Genomic DNA, 16,847 nt, shown 5'->3' with positions numbered 1-16,847 from the left:
TTCAAAATGAAAAATCGTTCTCATCTACTTTCAATATGCCTCGAACTCAGGAAGTTTTTCATTCCAAATTTATCCGCTATAGCAAACATATAATTAACGAACTTTTTTATCTGCAGTGCAAAACAGAATAATTTGGTTTAATTGCACGGTTATACAAGCACTGGGCAGGAGAATAATTGTTAAAAGATGTGATGTCTTGTGTATCCAACAAATTGTTGGAAAGGAAACCGAGCACTGCAGGAATACATGTTTCTGGACATAAATAAATGACCCACAGATTACTTATCCTCAAGAACAGTTGGTTTTTGTCATCCGGATAAAAACCGGGACACTTGCGGATGACCCGAAAATCATAAAACATGGCCAAGCAGGCGCTCATATTTTAACTTTGCCATCCACAAAGAGCCTATTTTCATACCCCCAAAGGCGAAGAAACTAGACGAATGTTATGTCCATCACACCACCCTGTGGCTGCAAAAAGACCGTTTTCAGAGCCACTCGACAGAGTATTTTGGCGTCTTGTCATGATTACAAGACGCCAAGCGTTCTATATCGTTTTCAAGCATACACAACTTTTGATTTCAGTTACAGATAGTGGTTGTTTGCTTCACCAACAAAAGGATGGGGAGAAAAGCCTATAACCGGTTTTGTGAAGATGACCTCTCAGACCCATGTCTTTGCCGGAAGCTGCTCCCTCTGATCATCGAGTCTGACCCACTGCCACCTTGGTTAAAGGCAGCCCAACCTTGATCTCGGTCAACCTGATTCATCGGGAATGAAGGCAAATGATCTCTTTCCCATGGATGAAAACGACTAGGTAACGGATTTTCAGCTTCTTGGTAGTTACGACCTGATGAACCGAATGGGAAAATATAAAAACCACCATTTTGGTCTGATGATGAAGCCACTGGCCCTACTTGAGCCACCCCTCTTTGACTGCTGGATCTTCGGGCTCCAGGAACTATGGGCGTACGCATGGTTGGTGAATTACTAGGCTGTTGCTGTTGATAGTATGCCTGAAGAGCTTGGACTCTGTCGCGGGTTCGTGCATTGCTGCCAGGATAAGGAGGAATCATTGACGATGTCATTGAGCTGCCAGCTCTAGCACTAGAGCTGCAGATAGCAAACACTAATGATTCAATAAACATAACACTTCTGGTATCTATGAGCAAGTTATGCAGCTTGTCATCAACCACCGCATCGAGAGAGAGTTTTGTACTCTCGTATCATTAAACAAATTCAATGAAAATTACGAGAACCATGGATGATTTTGCTGGTGTGATAACTTTTCTAGAAATTAAAAGCATAAGCAAGGATGGAAACTATCTAAAAACCACCTTTGAAATTTTGTCAAGGCATACCTGTGACCGACAAGGAATGGATGCATAAAAGATCCCGATCTTGCTATTTCTGCGCTCGGCCTAGCAGATCTTTGAGTAACAGATGGAATTGAAGCCTGGTCAACACCACCAATATGATTGTTGGTTGTAGAGAATGAAGGCGGGGAATGGTGCTCCCAACTGTGATAATGGAGATCCATGGCAGGAAAAGCATAGGAGTTGGGCATTTCACTCAGTACGGATGTGCCACTCCAATGATGGTTGAAGTTGGAAGCTTCTGACACAGTTCCACTGGAGTTTGAGGATGAAGGGTGAATTGGCCCAAAGTAAGCGATATATGGGCAAGGATGGGCAGCAGACGATACAGCTGTATGCTCAGCAAAGATAGCATGCTGTCCAAGTATTTCGTGATCTGCAGGACAACATTAATCATATGAATACCACACATTATATTATAACCCTCCACAAAGCCAGAATAGAATATCACAAACTTAAATGAAAAGAAGAAAGTCTTACACGAGGTTGGTGAAAACTCCCCTTCCCTGTTAATTGTGAAGAAAAAAAAAAGTTCAACGCATAGGAGAAAGTATTAAACTTGAATCGCAAGTAAAATGAAAAACAAAAGTCTGCATGCAATAAAAAGTTGATTAGAGGTGATTCTATTTGAAATCCAACATTTGCTTGTAATTTTTCTACTTTATTTTTTCTGGAAAATTTAACCTTCATCTAAAAATTTGAAAGACATAAAGATGAAAGAGTAAAATGATGAAACAAATACATTATGAAGTCCAAATAGCAAGCACCCAGTCGAATACCAAATTCTCAATTTTTTTCGGAAACTTATAAACATATAGGAATAGGGAAGAAAAATATAAATAGAGTAACCACACATAACTGTGACCGCAGGAGAAGGATAATAAAAGACTGTTTATAGATAGAAAATAGTCAGATGATGGTGCTCAGAGCTTTCTTGTAACTTCCCAGGAAAATGCAACTGCGCCCAAAAGTGTGCAAAAGATCAATAAAGGTCCACTGGCACTAAAACTTTATGTCAATAAGATTCCACACGATTTGCTTAACCCAGCCAGTAGGCAAAATTAGCAGCATCACTGAAGTTAAATTATTAAGAAAAGAACCACTTAGCCACATGCTACTTCTTTCTAACTCTTTATAATCACTTTGGTTTTAATTTTTTGAAAATATCCTCTCCTTGCACATATCAGGAGGGATAATTTATTGTGAAAACCAATACGAATGTTTTTCTATTCAAACTTGCAAATTTAACAAACATAAAAGAAGTTGCGATCAAGATACCCCTTTGGAGGGGTCCATTGGAAAACTAACCCCTTTTAAACAAACTTGAAAACTTCACCTGCTTTAAACTTGAAAGGACCAAGCTGTGGTCTATGTGAATCAAGATGTGGGTTGAGATCTTGAATCCCTGTCTCAACCCATATCTCGACTCAATCTCAATTTTGGCAAGCTATTGACATAGGCCAAAATCACTTTTATTAATAGCCTAAAAGCCTAAGGTAACTGGTTATCTTTTGAACCCAAGACACTAGACGCTAACTACAGCAAACATAATTTAAGCACGAGCTTTAGCAAATGAAATCACTTACTCAAATGATGAAGGAAGTCGTGCTAAGCTACCGAATGGACACCAGTGCACACCAAAGGACTGCAAAAATCATTTATATACAAACAATATATCAAAATGACGAACATTTTTCTAAATTGTAGTCTATAGAGCACATCAGTTTATCTAAGTCATTATCTATACACACACACATGACATGGAAGTTCAAAGTCATAATGTGTCACTTCGATTTAATACTATCCAACACAGAATAACATGCAGAAGACATTACATTGTCCTTGTAATTATATGGGAAGCTACTCATGAGACGAAATAAATACCGTAGTACCAAACTTCTTCATTGGTACTACTACTTCACATGAAGGACTCTAGTTAGGTTTTACCTACAATTATTCATCCATTTACTCTTCATAAGGTTCCACTCTTCAAATGAAATGTAATGGGAAGAAAAATAAACAGCCGACAAACAATAAGGGCCGCCTTTGGTTCTCTTCCATTCCACTTTGTTCCTTTCCAAATTTGAAGGTAATGGAGAGCCTTATAATTACATAGACCCTTCAACTTAATCTTTTAATGACAGTACTACATACCAAACACTAATCTGTTCAGGCTCTTTCTCCTCAATAATTGTCAGCTTACTGGGCTCTACCTATGAATCAATTTTAGAGTGTGCTCCTAAATATCATCATTAACTTACATTTGAAAAAAATCATCCACACCAGCCAACCAATTATGCTTGCACTCAAAATAGAAATTCATATCCTGAGGCAGAAAGTAGATTACCTGCACCTATACGCTGAGGTGATGGGTTCACCACTAGCAAGAGAGAAAACTGAGATTTTGCCCACGTGTTAAGAGTAGTGATAAATATCATACATGAAAGGAAAATCTAGACGCATGGCTTTTGGCTAGAAGGGAATGCACTCTCTAATAAGGAATGGGTTATCCTAGCCTTTGAAGCTGAACTTCCTTTTGGTGCTATATTGATTCCATTTTGGTAAGTTAACTTTATTTATTGTTTACAACCTTAAAATTTGTCACAAGTTGAACCCACACAGACATACCTAAACAGGAACAAACGGCCTTAACCATAGTGTCAGAATATAGAAAACCATTAACCAGAGTTTGCATTTGACTACAAAATTTGAATATTCACAAAAAGAAGCTGAAAAATAGAAGTTAAAATTCAACAAGTATGTAAACTATATACCATTTCAGAATAACTTAAATCAGAGAGATCCTCATCATGTGTCCAGTCTTCCATGTTCAATTCCGGAAATGAACGGCATCCATTAGAATAAAGCCATTGACCTTTCTCGATTTTCCGACAATTAGGGCATTGCATTGCCCCCTTTATATTGAAGGCTGAACCAATGCAATCTGAAAGAATGAAAACAAAAAAAATAAAGGAACATGAAAGCTCGGTATCATCTTTAGTGAAAAGGCATAACTAAACTTATGCCCTTATAAGAACTATATAACTATGCCTCAGTAAACATGCAACTCCATTTACTGATATGAGATGATTTAAAATCAAATATTACTATATTCGGAATAATTTACTGACGACAAATTTCATCAAAGTAATCTGAAGAATGATCTACTGAACCTTGACTAAATTTAGACCTTATAGGGTCTCAATGCTGTACAAGTTCGGGTTGTCAACACCGCACTTTCGACACTGGGAGTGCAGAAACCTATTATATATATTTTACTTAATTGATGACTCACAGAGATTCCAAATCTCCAAAAGTATTCACTTTCAATGCCGTCCTCTGGTTTTGAGGAAAAAAAAATGATTCAAGAAACCCTCATGCACAGAAATTCTTCGTTTTCATTGATAGGTTCTATCAAATTTCGCACCTTCCAGTACAAATTATGGTTCTATCCATTGAATCAAACAACTACAACAAAGCGAAATGTAGACATCCAACTACATGAAAGATCTAATCATCATATCTTGCATAAGCAACAGATTATTAATGTAGTTGAAGTGAAACAATATATATATGTGTGTGTGTGTGTGTGTGTGTGTGTGTGTGTAAGTCTAGAACGATGACAACCCAACAAAACCAAAGCTTTAATTAAATGAAGCATAATTCAGTTTAAATTTCGTAATTTATTTCTTCAATTTCTTATCTTTCTTCATTGTCTTGACCAATCAAACAACCCATCACCGGAAAATCAAAATCCAACAGAATTGCAAAATCAGAAACCAAATTTGAACCCGGACCTTTGAAATTGCAGTCGGGAAAAATTGAAACTTCCAACCCAAATTAGATTCAAAACTCACCTAGATGAAATTCATGCCCGCATTGCAGCTTGGCCCAAGATCTATCCCCATTATCGGCGACGACTTCAAGGCAAATCGAGCAGGAAACAGAACCTCCGTACGATTTGCCTCCACAACCACCGCCACAGCCAACACCATCGCTTTCTTCTACCCCAACCTCTCCATCGCTGCCGAGCCCCATAGAAACCCCCAAATCGAGCCCTCAAAGCCCCAAATCCCGATACGCCGGCGTTTCAACGGTCAATTCCCCTCTCTTTCTCTCTGTTTTTTTCTCACGTATAAAGACCGAGGCGAAGTAAATCCGGCAGAACACAGCGTTTTGGTTTGGCGAATCACGACGAGACCAAGATGACGTCGTTAGGATCGAAGCAGAGACGGAGGAAGACGGTCAGTCGTCGGAGACGGTGTTCTGGGAAGAGAAAAAGTTTTGATTTTTGACGGACAATCGAGAAATGAAGATTTGCTGTCGCTCAGCTCTCTATCTACGTGTCGTGCGTCACGGGCCGTTGGATTAGGGAGAGGTTGGACTTCGCGAATTAACCGCTGTCCAAATAAAACCATATCAACGGCTCATATTCACTCTCGAGATCTTCTGCGTTTCGATTGTTGTTTTGTCTCAATTTCTTTATTTTTTTTATTTTTTTTATTTTTTATTTTTTATGTTTTGGTGTTAGATAAGATTTTGTTTCCACTTTGTCGGTTGGAAAAAGGTTTGGTAATTGTGGACAAAAAAAAAGGTTGGTAAACTTTGTATTGAGCCATCATAACGGTCCAATTCATTTAAAATTTTATTATGTTTCGGTGTAAATAATGCATTAAAACAAAATAATTGAGATTAAAAAACTCAACAAACTAATCTCCATTAAATACCATGTTTCGATTCATATTTCTTGAGCTCTAAGTTAGGAAAGATGCTATTGCTATTTAGAAGTACGAGCAGAGATCTTCTCCAAATTTCTGTATCTGGAATTCAAAGATTCAGAGATCTGAATTGTTGAAAAGAGAAAAAGAGATCCGTCTTATTGATTTGACCGAGATAACTATTAAAGATCACATAATTTAAAATGAATGTTCAGATATTCGAATGCGTCAACTCTGGAGAAATACAACTCAACTTTTTTCTTGCATGCTTTTTACAACCCATTCACAATCAATGCATTGCCTAAAATGTACATTTTCTTGTTGAAAAAACTTCCGTGTGAGTTTGTGCAGGTGGTGTGCACTATGTTTGGTGAATGTATTATTTTTGGTATATTACGATTTGATGCATGCACTTCACAAATTGTATAATTATACATTGCACATGCATAATGTTTATACTCACGCCTTTCGAGTCATCACAAATTTACTGAAAAAAATTTAAAAATCTCACGTTAAAAAATTGAAATACAATATACAAGAAATGATTGTACTTTTAATATCATAAGACTTTTTATGATAAAATTCTTGCACGTTCCGTTATGTGCACGTAATATAAGATGAAAGTTGACAATCAATGTAAGTGCGATTAGCAATGGGTCATTGAATTGTTTCTCAAAAATATTGACAAAATCTAATACTTGTAACCTTTTTAAAGGTTAGGTGATGATCTTTCATAATATTTGGTTGCGTAACGTTTTTTAAAATAAATTCTCTTACAGTGAAGAAGGGTTTGCTTTTCCATTTGTAACGTTTTTAAAGGTTAGGTGATGATCTTTCATGTTTATAACTGAGTTGATAAGAATTTTTTTTTTTTAACAACGATATTTATCTACATTAAGAGATGAGGGGTGGGTTAAGCCTTACAATGCGCTAACAATAATGTGGTTCAAGTTTACCTTTGTCGAGAATCGAACATAAGGTTTCTCACTTACAAGTGAAGAAGAATACCATTAGATCGTAGTTCTAAGTGGCAAGTTGATAAGAAATTAATTAAAATCTCAATGAATTTTGCAATAAAAAGAAAAACAATGGAAACCTTGAAATTAAATTGGTGATGCCTATAAAATGCGTAAATCTAAGTAAGAATTTGGTTAAACTACCATATAGTGATCTAGTAGTCGGAAACGAATTTTAACTCGTATTTCACATGATACATTATGAATTTGATCTTGGCGTGTGTTAATCACACGAGAGTGATCAAAGAGATGCTTTTATGAGTCTTCTGAATCCTATAAAAGTAGACTACTATAACGAAACCATCAATTAATCCTCATTCTAAAAGAAAAAGAAAAAAAATGTAAAAATTTGGTTAAAAGTTGGTACTGATGCTTCATCTTAAACCTTTTCCAAGGTTAATGAAATAATAAACAATTGAGGTAGCTGGCAGATACAGCTAGCTAGCTCAAGTATTATATATATATATATATATAATTATCTCCAAAACTTAACTTAATGTTGACATTGTGTTACTTGCTTGCATCGATAAACCCTGCAATTGCCAAGTGGATGATTTGTCATAGCACGCGTTACCTAAATGCTCAGAAAACAACACGCGTTGTGCATCATGCCAGGACATAGGAAACCCTAATTACAAATCATAATGCTGCTGTTGCCTCTGCACTAATATACACACACACACACACACACATATATTATATTCTCTTCAGTCCTATCATTGCAACCCCAGCTGTTCTTGTTCTTATCTGTCTCCATCAACTTGTCAAGATCTGTGCTACCCAACTATATTCAACCAAATTGTCATCTCTGTTAAAAAAAAAAAACAAAAAGTAAAAGTAAAGTTTCAGTGTATTTAGTCAACAAACTATATTTTCAAACAAATTTGATCGGAATTTGTAAAAGCATTATGGATTATTTATTTGATATAATTAATTGATTAAATGATCTTGATTTTTATTGTTTTGTGCTGAAATAATTTTTATATGGTGAAGTCACTAAAACGGATATGTGTAGGCATGAGTAATTTTTCATGAATCGCATACGGTTCTAACTTGTAGTATCTAAATCTTCATATACAATAATGTATAAACTTAACCGTTGTTTCTGTTTTAATTTATTTCATCTGGTGATCAAAACTTAAAAACTAAAAATAAAGAAGTGTATGAAAATCTTCCCTCAAGCCACTCTTACCATCCTAGCCAAAATACTGAAGTTACCTGGGGGACTGCAGCCCCATGATCTGTGGCTCAAGATGAGGACCACCACTTATCATATCATGGAAATGCTCCAGTGAACGGCTGTGATCAATCTACATGTGCACACGAGGGGCCCAGATAAGGACGTCATCTGATCCAATGCAACAGTATATGAACATTTCCCTGACACTCAGAATCTTGGAACCCTTCTCGATGTCAGTCAATTTGACTCCTGATCGTACCAAGTTTACCATCTCCAGTCAAGGGTTAAAGTCACATTTGATCTTAAAATTGACTAAATTAATTGAGAACGGATCCTTTCGGGAGCTAAGCAGCTAGAGTTTTTTCATCAAATAATCTGAACCGTTGATTGATGTGTAAATCAAATCAGGTTATTGGTTATGTGTGATATGCTATGTACATACCCAACTCTTTGAATACATAGTATACTATGTATACTTGAACCATCAATAGGAAATGACTTGATTTTTTTTGTGAGTAGGTTATATACGATAACAAAGAGCAATGGATTCATCCCAAACCTTAAGGCTCTTATGCCAATCCCTTCTCTCATGGGAGTTGCCTGGAAATGGTATATCATGAAACACCTCCTCACCCATATCAAACGAAAGGACGGCATCGATTCTCCTTTCATCGTTTCCTCGTAGATCAAATGCAGACCAATATCAAATTCCCTTCAAGTTGGTAGCCAAATCCCACGTCGGTTATTCTTGCTGTTACTGCATCATCATCGCGATACAGGAGACGGAAGGGAAGAAGCTTGATACCGGGAGAGAGAGTCGAGAAAAAAGGATGTAACATCTTTTCACTAAATTTCAAGTAATCACTGCTGAACGCCTTGGTGCAGTGGCCTATCCGTTACTTGATACAGATAGGAAAAAAAAAATGTAGAAATACGACGACTCAAAATACAAATTATACAAGTCTGTCGACGAAAAATGACAAACAAATTACAGATGGTTGATTTTCTGACGGAAAACTTGCCGTGATTCAATCTAGGCATAATAATTGAGGCTGGCTTTTTTCTTTGCCTGAACTTGGATAATGCCCTCGTTAAAGTCCTCGTGGTTCACCTGGAGTAGAATCAAAACAAATACTCAAGATTAGTACACTTCCTACAGCATTTCTAAGCATAGACACAACGTTAATTAGTAGACTGAGCTAAAATCGTCTACGGAAGTGATTTTCAAACTCCTATTTCCTTCCCCTGCACTCTATTTTTCTCCTAGTTTGTTTTTATTTGTTCACAAACGATATTATATACGGTAAGGGGGTGGGGGATTGGGCTAAGCCTCACAATGGGCTAGCAATAATGTGAAATTAAAGGGACAGAAATAAATGGAGTGCCAAAGGAGAAAACGGGAGTGAAAACCCTTTTTGAGTATGAACAGTTTATAGAGAGAGAGAAGCACCTCTGTGGCATCACGACGAAGGGCAAGCATGCCTGCCTCTACACATACAGCTTTTAGCTGTGCCCCGTTGAAGTCATCGGTTGAGCGAGCTAATTCTTCGAAATTGACATCCGGATGAACATTCATCTTTCTTGAGTGAATCTACAAAATTAAGAAAAAAATATTAACAGATTAGAATGTTGTAGTGCAAAAGTAATCACAAAACCCATGCAATTGTAAGAGACAAACCTGCAAAATTCGAGCTCTTGCTTCTTCAGTGGGATGTGGAAACTCAATTTTTCGATCCAACCTACCAGAACGCATAAGAGCAGGGTCGAGGATGTCAGCTCGATTGGTAGCTGCTATCACCTGCATTTAAGACAATAAAGTTGGTTATGTCAGCACGATTGGTAGCTGCTATCACCTGCATTTAAGATTCCAACCAAGTAATGGAACTGGAACATCTACTATGTATTTCCAAATCCATCACAGTTGCAGGAAAAGCAAAAAGACTTGCAGACAAGGGAACGAACCTTAATTCGATCATCGCTACTAAAGCCATCAAGCTGATTAAGCAACTCAAGCATTGTACGCTGCACCTCCCTATCTCCACTCACTTCACTGTAACCATAAATGAGAGGATATATTTCAATCAAAAAAGAGTGCAATGATCAAATTGGATATCCACAATGAAATTGAATTCAAGAAGTACAGCATACCTATCAAACCGCTTTGTGCCAATTGCATCAATTTCATCTATGAAAATGATGCAGGGGGATTTCTCTTTTGCGAGCTGAAAGGCATCACGGACAAGTTTTGCTCCATCCCCAATGAACATCTACATCCATTCCAAGTACAATTACTTTATTAAGGATGCAGTTATAAATCTTAAGTTACAATCATTGAGCATATTATATTTATACATAGAAAGCTTGTTAATACAGAGACTATTTTCTCTCCCAAAAAGGATCAGTTCCTCCTAATCAGAAACAGGTGGAACAACAAATTTAAATCAACGAACCCCAAAGTTTACAAACAAATTTATTATGCACTAGTATGTCAAAATTAAGAGAGTGCGTTAGAGCAATTCTCAAAATCATTAGAAAAACACCTACTCATGCTCAAATTGTACATACATTCTTAATTGAAAGAAAAAAAAAATGGTATCAGTAATAATCAAATCGAATTATGCTATACCTGGACCAGTTGCGGACCAGCTAATTTCAGAAAAGTGGCATTTGTCTGCGCAGCACAAGCCCGAGCCATCAAAGTTTTACCAGTTCCCGGAGGTCCATACAATAGCACTCCCTTTGGTGGACGAACCCCCAATTTCTGAAAACGCTCCTTGTGGGTCATGGGTAAAACAATTGCCTCAACTAGTTCTTGAATCTGTTGCATTAAAAACAAATTAGGGTACTAAATCCAAATGTTTGGTATCTAAGAACAACCATGAATGCCTCAAAGAGCATGTCCAAAGTATGAAACTTGCCTGCTTCTCCAGCCCTCCAATGTCATTGTAGTCTTCAGTTGGCTTTTCATCAACCTCCATAGCCTTCACCCGAGAATCATACTCAGACGGCAGAGTATCCAAGATCAGGTAACTATCTTTGTTCACACCAACAAGATCCCCAGGTTTCAAGTTATCAGGATCAACAAGCCCAACAACTGGCAGAAAGATAGTCTGCAGTAAAGCAAAACCCCATAATTTGGCTTTTGAATAGTGTATCAAATATGATTCTCACACTAGCCTCTTTTAGCCGTAGACACATATATGATATATATCACAAAATTAAAATTCGTGAATATAAAAGAAAAGCAACGATGCAGATAACTGTAGTCATTTGCTTTGCTGGTGATATAAGAGAATGAGTGCATAGCATTAGTTGCTGGCTTACCTGGCGAGTAGATGTTTTTAACACAACACATTTTCCCTTTCTTTGGGAGTCAAGATCAATATTTGCACCATCCTCCTCGGCCTCATCTTCTGGGTTCATTTCAAGAATCTGAATGAGACAAAATAGAAAAAGCCAATAAGAACATAAGGCTAACAGAACAACTAAGTCCACACACCATCAACAACTAAAGTTCTCAATATCGTCTATTGCCATTAATAAAACATAGTGACAGAGTAACTACTAACAATCTAAATCACATCTTCGTAGAATCATCATATTACTAAAATTAGAAAATAAGGGTTCCCCATAAATAGGTGTGTTGTTTAAATGGCAAGCATAAGGAGCCAAGTCCTCCAATTCAACGCACTTTAGTAACAGTCATCATCAGTACTTCTGTTTCTGAGATATTAAGGCAGGGTGACTCCCTTATCAAACTTGCTTGCACCGCAAACTCTGAACTCAAACAAGGCAAAACCCAAACTATAATACAAGATCTTACGCTAATTTCGATTCTCATATTCAGCAAATTATATTTTTCACTAAAGAGAGTTACTTTACTGACCTCAACTTCACTCTAACAAAACGAAATCAATACTTTTCTCCAAAATTTTGTTTATGCAATGGACTTTTCGATCGAAAACAATTAAGAATACATGAAAACACACATACCTCAACAATGTTGCCCACCAAGTAAGGCAACTGCTTATTGAGCTTAATCTTTTCCTGATTCTCCTTAATCTTCTCCTTGTACGAGTCCAGTTCCAAATTCGTTCTTGACATTTCTTCCTTCAATCCCACAAACAAAAATCAGAAAAAACACAAACATTCACATATTAAAATCCCAAATCCCCAAAATTCCGAAAAACCCACACACTAACAAAGGCATCAAATAAAGTACAGAACTAAAAATTCAAAATTTCCCAAGCAAATCAATCCGAACCTCAAATCACAAATAAACCCTATAATCAAAATCAAGTCTTTCTTCCCAATTGTGCGCCGATTAGTAGTACGCAACCATAAACTGCGTAAGAGAAAAAGAAGGGACCTTAAGTATTCGGATCTCGTTGTCAAGAAGACGAGTGGCTCTGACGATGTCTTCGGTGGTCATCGCGGCGAGCTGATCATCTTCAAAGGTCGTGTCTTCTACCATGACGTTCGCCATCGGATTCCGTTTAGTCCTACTTTTTCTTCTCAGAAACCAACAGTTTTCAGCTGCAGGAGTGCTGGTGGAACGAAGAATGCTTCTCTGCTTGTTCTTAAAGAAAGGTTCTTGAGAAAAAAGAAAGGTTTTTGTTTATGTAATGTTGGGCTTCAAAAGCTGTTGGGCCCGGCCCAAAACAAGAAGAGATTGATGAAGCAATGGAATCGAAGTCGGAACGAAGATGGTTTTTTTTTTTTTTTTTTTTTTTTTTTTTTTTTTTTTTTTTAATATATCGATATTTTTACACTAAGGGAGGGGGAGTTCGGCTAAGCCACATAATGGGCAACCTAATTTGATATCGAATTCCCCATCCACAAGATTCGAACATAAGATCTCTCACTTCTAAGTGAAGAAAAATACCACTAGACCGAGTACTGAGTGGCCAGAACCAAGATGATTGAATTCAAGAAATTGATTAATTTATAGTGTGGTTAGTCCTTGTTAGGCCTTAGGAAACCTGATAAATTTTAGTACGATTCCACTGCTTCATAATTCTAATCCTAGACCGGTTCAAAAACAAGACAAATAATGCAATTGTGCGATAGGTCAGCAAACTAAAATACTCAGATAGCTTTGAAGAGTTGATCCCCCCGTGGTGGGGGAAGACACCAAACGGTGGGAACATATTTCAATCTAAATACTTATTTAGAGCATCTTTAATGGTGTCGGCGAAAAAAGTAGGCAAAATTATACTATAATAGTTGACGTGACAAGTTGTCTACTCAATTGTTTCGTATAAAAAGTGTGTCACATTGATGAAATACAAAAACCAAGTAGGCAAATTTTCATCTTGAACATTTACTTTTATCCTTTAATTTTGTCTTCTTCCTCTACATGGAATATTTTATTATAAATAGAAACGTGAGACCCCATTTGCCTATAATGTTGAAAGCAGACAATATTGCCTACTTTGTAGGTATAGGGAAACTTTGTCTACTGAATTGACTACACCATTGGAGCAAGTTTTTGCTTACGTAACTCATCACGATGGGTTTGACTACCTGTTTGCCTACTTCATTAAAGATGCTCTAAGTAGCTCATGCTCCATCAACGATCAATAACTCTAATGCCACTTGATGTTCAATTTTGTTGTTTTTTTCTTTAAACTAGAGATGTACGGGATGAGGAAATCATAATCGAACTTGAGACCTTGAGTGCAAGGAAAAATTAGCTCTTAACCCACAGCTAGAAACTCCTGGCATCAAAAGTGAGTGTAAGACGAAAAATTTGAAGGGTGGTAATAAAAACGTTAAAAAGAAAACGAAAAATCACGGTGCTTAGTTGTTTGCTTGTAATTTCATCTGTACTCAAGAAACTCCATTTCAGATGGTGCAGATTAATATTGTTTCTGTTAGAGAAGGACAACGAGTTCTAATATTTTCAGCAGTTTCACATCAGCACATCAAAACGATAACTCTATACTTTTTTCGTTAATACAAGTGAACCCGAAGGGAATCAATGTGACTACGCTCGCGCCAACTTCATCTTCATGGATCAGTATTTGGGTGGAAATATACGAGAATGTGGGGAAATCACAGCCTCCTGAATGTACTTCTTGGGATTGTTTGGGTCAGGAACCCAACGAATCTCACTCAAATTTGGGGTCTCAACGTACGCCATCATAAATTCCCCAACCTTCTCAATTTTGCCTCTCTTGCCAGCCCTGAGCAAAAGGTTGTTCCTGCAGTAAGAGAATATGCCATTGCTCAACTCCACGATGTCACCGGTCTCGAAGGCATCGCACTCGTTCCCCCACAGCTGGAAGTGAACTGCCGCAGTCTCGTCCGCCACCAGCGCCAAGCACGTCTTGTTTTGGGCTTGTGATGAAGTAGTAGTTGTAGTCTTGACGATGCCTTTGTCCAAAAGTATGAACCTTGTGTTTATGTTGTTCTGTGCTGCTGGCACTATGTCTTTCAGTGGCACCATCTGTCAAACAACGCCCAAAGCTTTTGAACCTTCAACGCGTCAACTTCTGCCTCGTTTCAAAGAGCAGATCCGATGGCTATGGTGATGGTGACGAGCTCTAGTTCAGACTGCACGACCGATAGATACAGTTGTTTTAAGCACTTAAACTGGCAAAAGGAAAACTAAAAAAACATTGAACACAAAACAAACAGAATACAAAGAAAGAGAGGAAAATTCTGGTCAGCAGGGAACCCTATCTCTATTGTATCATCAGATAGACACGCTTCTACGAAAGGCAAATTCATCGAAAACCTTGCCAAGTCTATAGACGAGACTGGTAAAGTGCTTCGGAAAAATTGCCTCATGGAGCACATCGACATATGATTTGGCTAATTGCATCATCCCAGAGAAAGAAATCACGCATACACAAAAAGACATAAATTCAAACCACTACATGTACACAAAAGTAGGGAAAGTCAAAACTGGATCAAACATAAACGGCACTCAAAGAAGATACCGAAGGAAACATTTTATCGATGAATAGTATGGTAAAGAACGAAACTATGAGGAATACCAAATACCTCATCAGGGACAAAAAACCACTTGAATGTACTCCTACGAATGTAACTCCAGCATTCTCCAGAAACTATCTCCATCCAACATTATCATCTATCTACCCTAAAGTACAACCACTAATTGTAAGACATAAAAACCTTGTTCTACAGCACAAATAAGACTACCAATCCGCCAACTAAACCATAATCCCCTGTGGTTTTCGCTTCTTGACGAAAACCTTGCAGTAAAACTGAATGCTAGTTAATTGCTACATATAAATGTGTATATGTATATATGATGAATCTTGTTCTGAAATCTATGTGATGTCTAACACTAAACTCAGCTAAACCAATCAGTCATCAAGTATATTCCTTTATCATTTCCTAATTTGATTGTATATTGTATTTATCTGTAGTGCTCCAAAACAATGAAATGCACCTGATTTCTCTTTTCCCCCTATATTTTCTCAGCAACCAAACAGAAATTGACAGAAAGATCTTGACTTTACTAACCACACGATGGCCCTGCACTAATTTAAGCAGAGAAAAATGGAAGCTGCAATCAAACCAACAAAACAGCTACCACAGTATCAGAACAAATACGACGAAAGTTTCAAAATTTGAGTGAGAATATAGAGAATCAAACACAAAACCCTAACCCTAACCCTAAAATCAGAGCAAATACTCGCATACCAATTTCTACGCCATAAAGTGAGAAAGGCTAGCAAATGCAAACTGCCCTGCAACCCAATCGTCATCCACCACCATTCATCAGAGAGAATACTCACAGGGGAAGTTTATGAACAAGAAAAGCATTGCGGCGAGAAATTGTTTTCAAATGCTCACTAACAACTAATAAGTGATGATTTTATAGAGAGCTGGTTTGCGTCCAGGAAAATAACGGATTGACATTCTGTTTCAATAAAATAATGAAATGTACAAGTTTTTTTCAAACACAAGTCATTGTTCCAATAGATTGAGACATCACGTGATGGTAAACTCATTTTATGTAAGTTGTTCTTCTAAAAGAGAGGAAAAAAACTTCTTATAAATTATGAGATACTGCTCAACGCGTCTAGATACGACTCGATAATTATTTAACGAGAAAAACTTGAGTAATGATATCAGATTATATAATTCGTAAGGCATCTCTCACAATTATAAACTCTTGCATTATGGTCCCACCGACCCATGCTAGTATCATTTTGTGTGAAAGCTTCCATATGAAATTTTTGTCCTTCTCGAGCAGTAGACTATGCGCTTATTTGGAAATGCTTTTAAAATGATTAGACGTACTTTCAAAATGACTGAAAGCGATTTTAGTAAAATTGATTTTTGGTTCCAAAAACATTTTTAAGTGCTTAGATATGTGATCTGATCCTTCTTGTAGGTAGCACTTAAAAGTGCTTTTCAATATCTACTTAAATATTTACTAAGGATTGCATTCTATGTGAGAGTTGTGACTACATGAACTTGAATAGATATTATGTTAGATTTCGTGATGTGATTTGTGCAGCTTTTGTCCATTTCATTTTTAGGCTGTTGCTCTAACAGTCCTATCGAGATTCTTGTA

At 37.2% G+C, this 16,847-nt stretch overlaps 3 protein-coding genes and 1 non-coding gene across 7 annotated transcripts; all 4 read right to left on the bottom strand.

Annotated features, from left to right (window-relative positions):
* Positions 1-173: 173 nt before the first annotated feature.
* On the bottom strand, positions 174-5,727 carry LOC103965297 (E3 ubiquitin-protein ligase RFI2). Of its 2 annotated transcripts, none has more exons than XM_048568391.1 (6): positions 5,234-5,727; positions 4,151-4,320; positions 2,963-3,021; positions 1,857-1,882; positions 1,362-1,752; positions 174-1,053 (listed from the first exon to the last, which is right to left on the bottom strand). In XM_048568391.1, the coding sequence occupies exons 1-6, from the start codon at positions 5,412-5,414 to the stop codon at positions 636-638; spliced, it is 1,245 nt and encodes a 414-aa protein (XP_048424348.1). In that variant the 5' UTR covers positions 5,415-5,727; the 3' UTR covers positions 174-635. The 2 variants fall into 2 exon arrangements, with proteins under 2 accessions (XP_048424348.1, XP_048424347.1); XM_048568390.1 differs by having other exon boundaries at positions 174-1,113; positions 5,234-5,721.
* Positions 5,728-9,107: 3,380 nt separating this feature from the next.
* Positions 9,108-12,874, bottom strand: LOC125469968 (26S proteasome regulatory subunit 6A homolog). Its single transcript, XM_048568266.1, has 10 exons — positions 12,660-12,874; positions 12,284-12,400; positions 11,615-11,722; positions 11,209-11,400; positions 10,917-11,108; positions 10,439-10,557; positions 10,253-10,340; positions 9,969-10,088; positions 9,741-9,881; positions 9,108-9,401 (listed from the first exon to the last, which is right to left on the bottom strand). The coding sequence occupies exons 1-10, from the start codon at positions 12,774-12,776 to the stop codon at positions 9,324-9,326; spliced, it is 1,272 nt and encodes a 423-aa protein (XP_048424223.1). The 5' UTR covers positions 12,777-12,874; the 3' UTR covers positions 9,108-9,323.
* A 1,248-nt stretch (positions 12,875-14,122) lies between these two features.
* LOC125470014 (SOSS complex subunit B homolog) lies at positions 14,123-16,179 on the bottom strand. 3 transcript variants are annotated; one of them, XM_048568338.1, is made up of 3 exons: positions 15,968-16,157; positions 15,714-15,830; positions 14,123-14,848 (listed from the first exon to the last, which is right to left on the bottom strand). In XM_048568338.1, the coding sequence occupies exon 3, from the start codon at positions 14,739-14,741 to the stop codon at positions 14,310-14,312; it is 432 nt and encodes a 143-aa protein (XP_048424295.1). In that variant the 5' UTR covers positions 14,742-14,848; positions 15,714-15,830; positions 15,968-16,157; the 3' UTR covers positions 14,123-14,309. The 3 variants fall into 3 exon arrangements, with proteins under 3 accessions (XP_048424295.1, XP_048424296.1, XP_048424293.1); XM_048568339.1 differs by lacking the exon at positions 15,714-15,830 and having other exon boundaries at positions 16,063-16,179; XM_048568336.1 differs by lacking the exon at positions 15,714-15,830 and having other exon boundaries at positions 15,968-16,164.
* Positions 14,956-15,127, bottom strand: LOC125470121. Its single transcript, XR_007252360.1, has one exon. It is a non-coding gene; the product is annotated as a small nucleolar RNA snoR127 (small nucleolar RNA).
* Positions 16,180-16,847: the final 668 nt, after the last annotated feature.

This window comes from the organism of the source record quoted next, unplaced genomic scaffold, assembly GCF_019419815.1.
Source record: "Pyrus x bretschneideri cultivar Hongxiangsu unplaced genomic scaffold, Pyrus_bretschneideri_v1 Contig48, whole genome shotgun sequence".
NCBI classification, from domain to species: domain Eukaryota; kingdom Viridiplantae; phylum Streptophyta; class Magnoliopsida; order Rosales; family Rosaceae; genus Pyrus; species Pyrus x bretschneideri.
The sequence above is the reverse complement of the archived record's forward strand: the minus strand, read 5'-3'. Positions and strand labels throughout refer to the sequence as shown.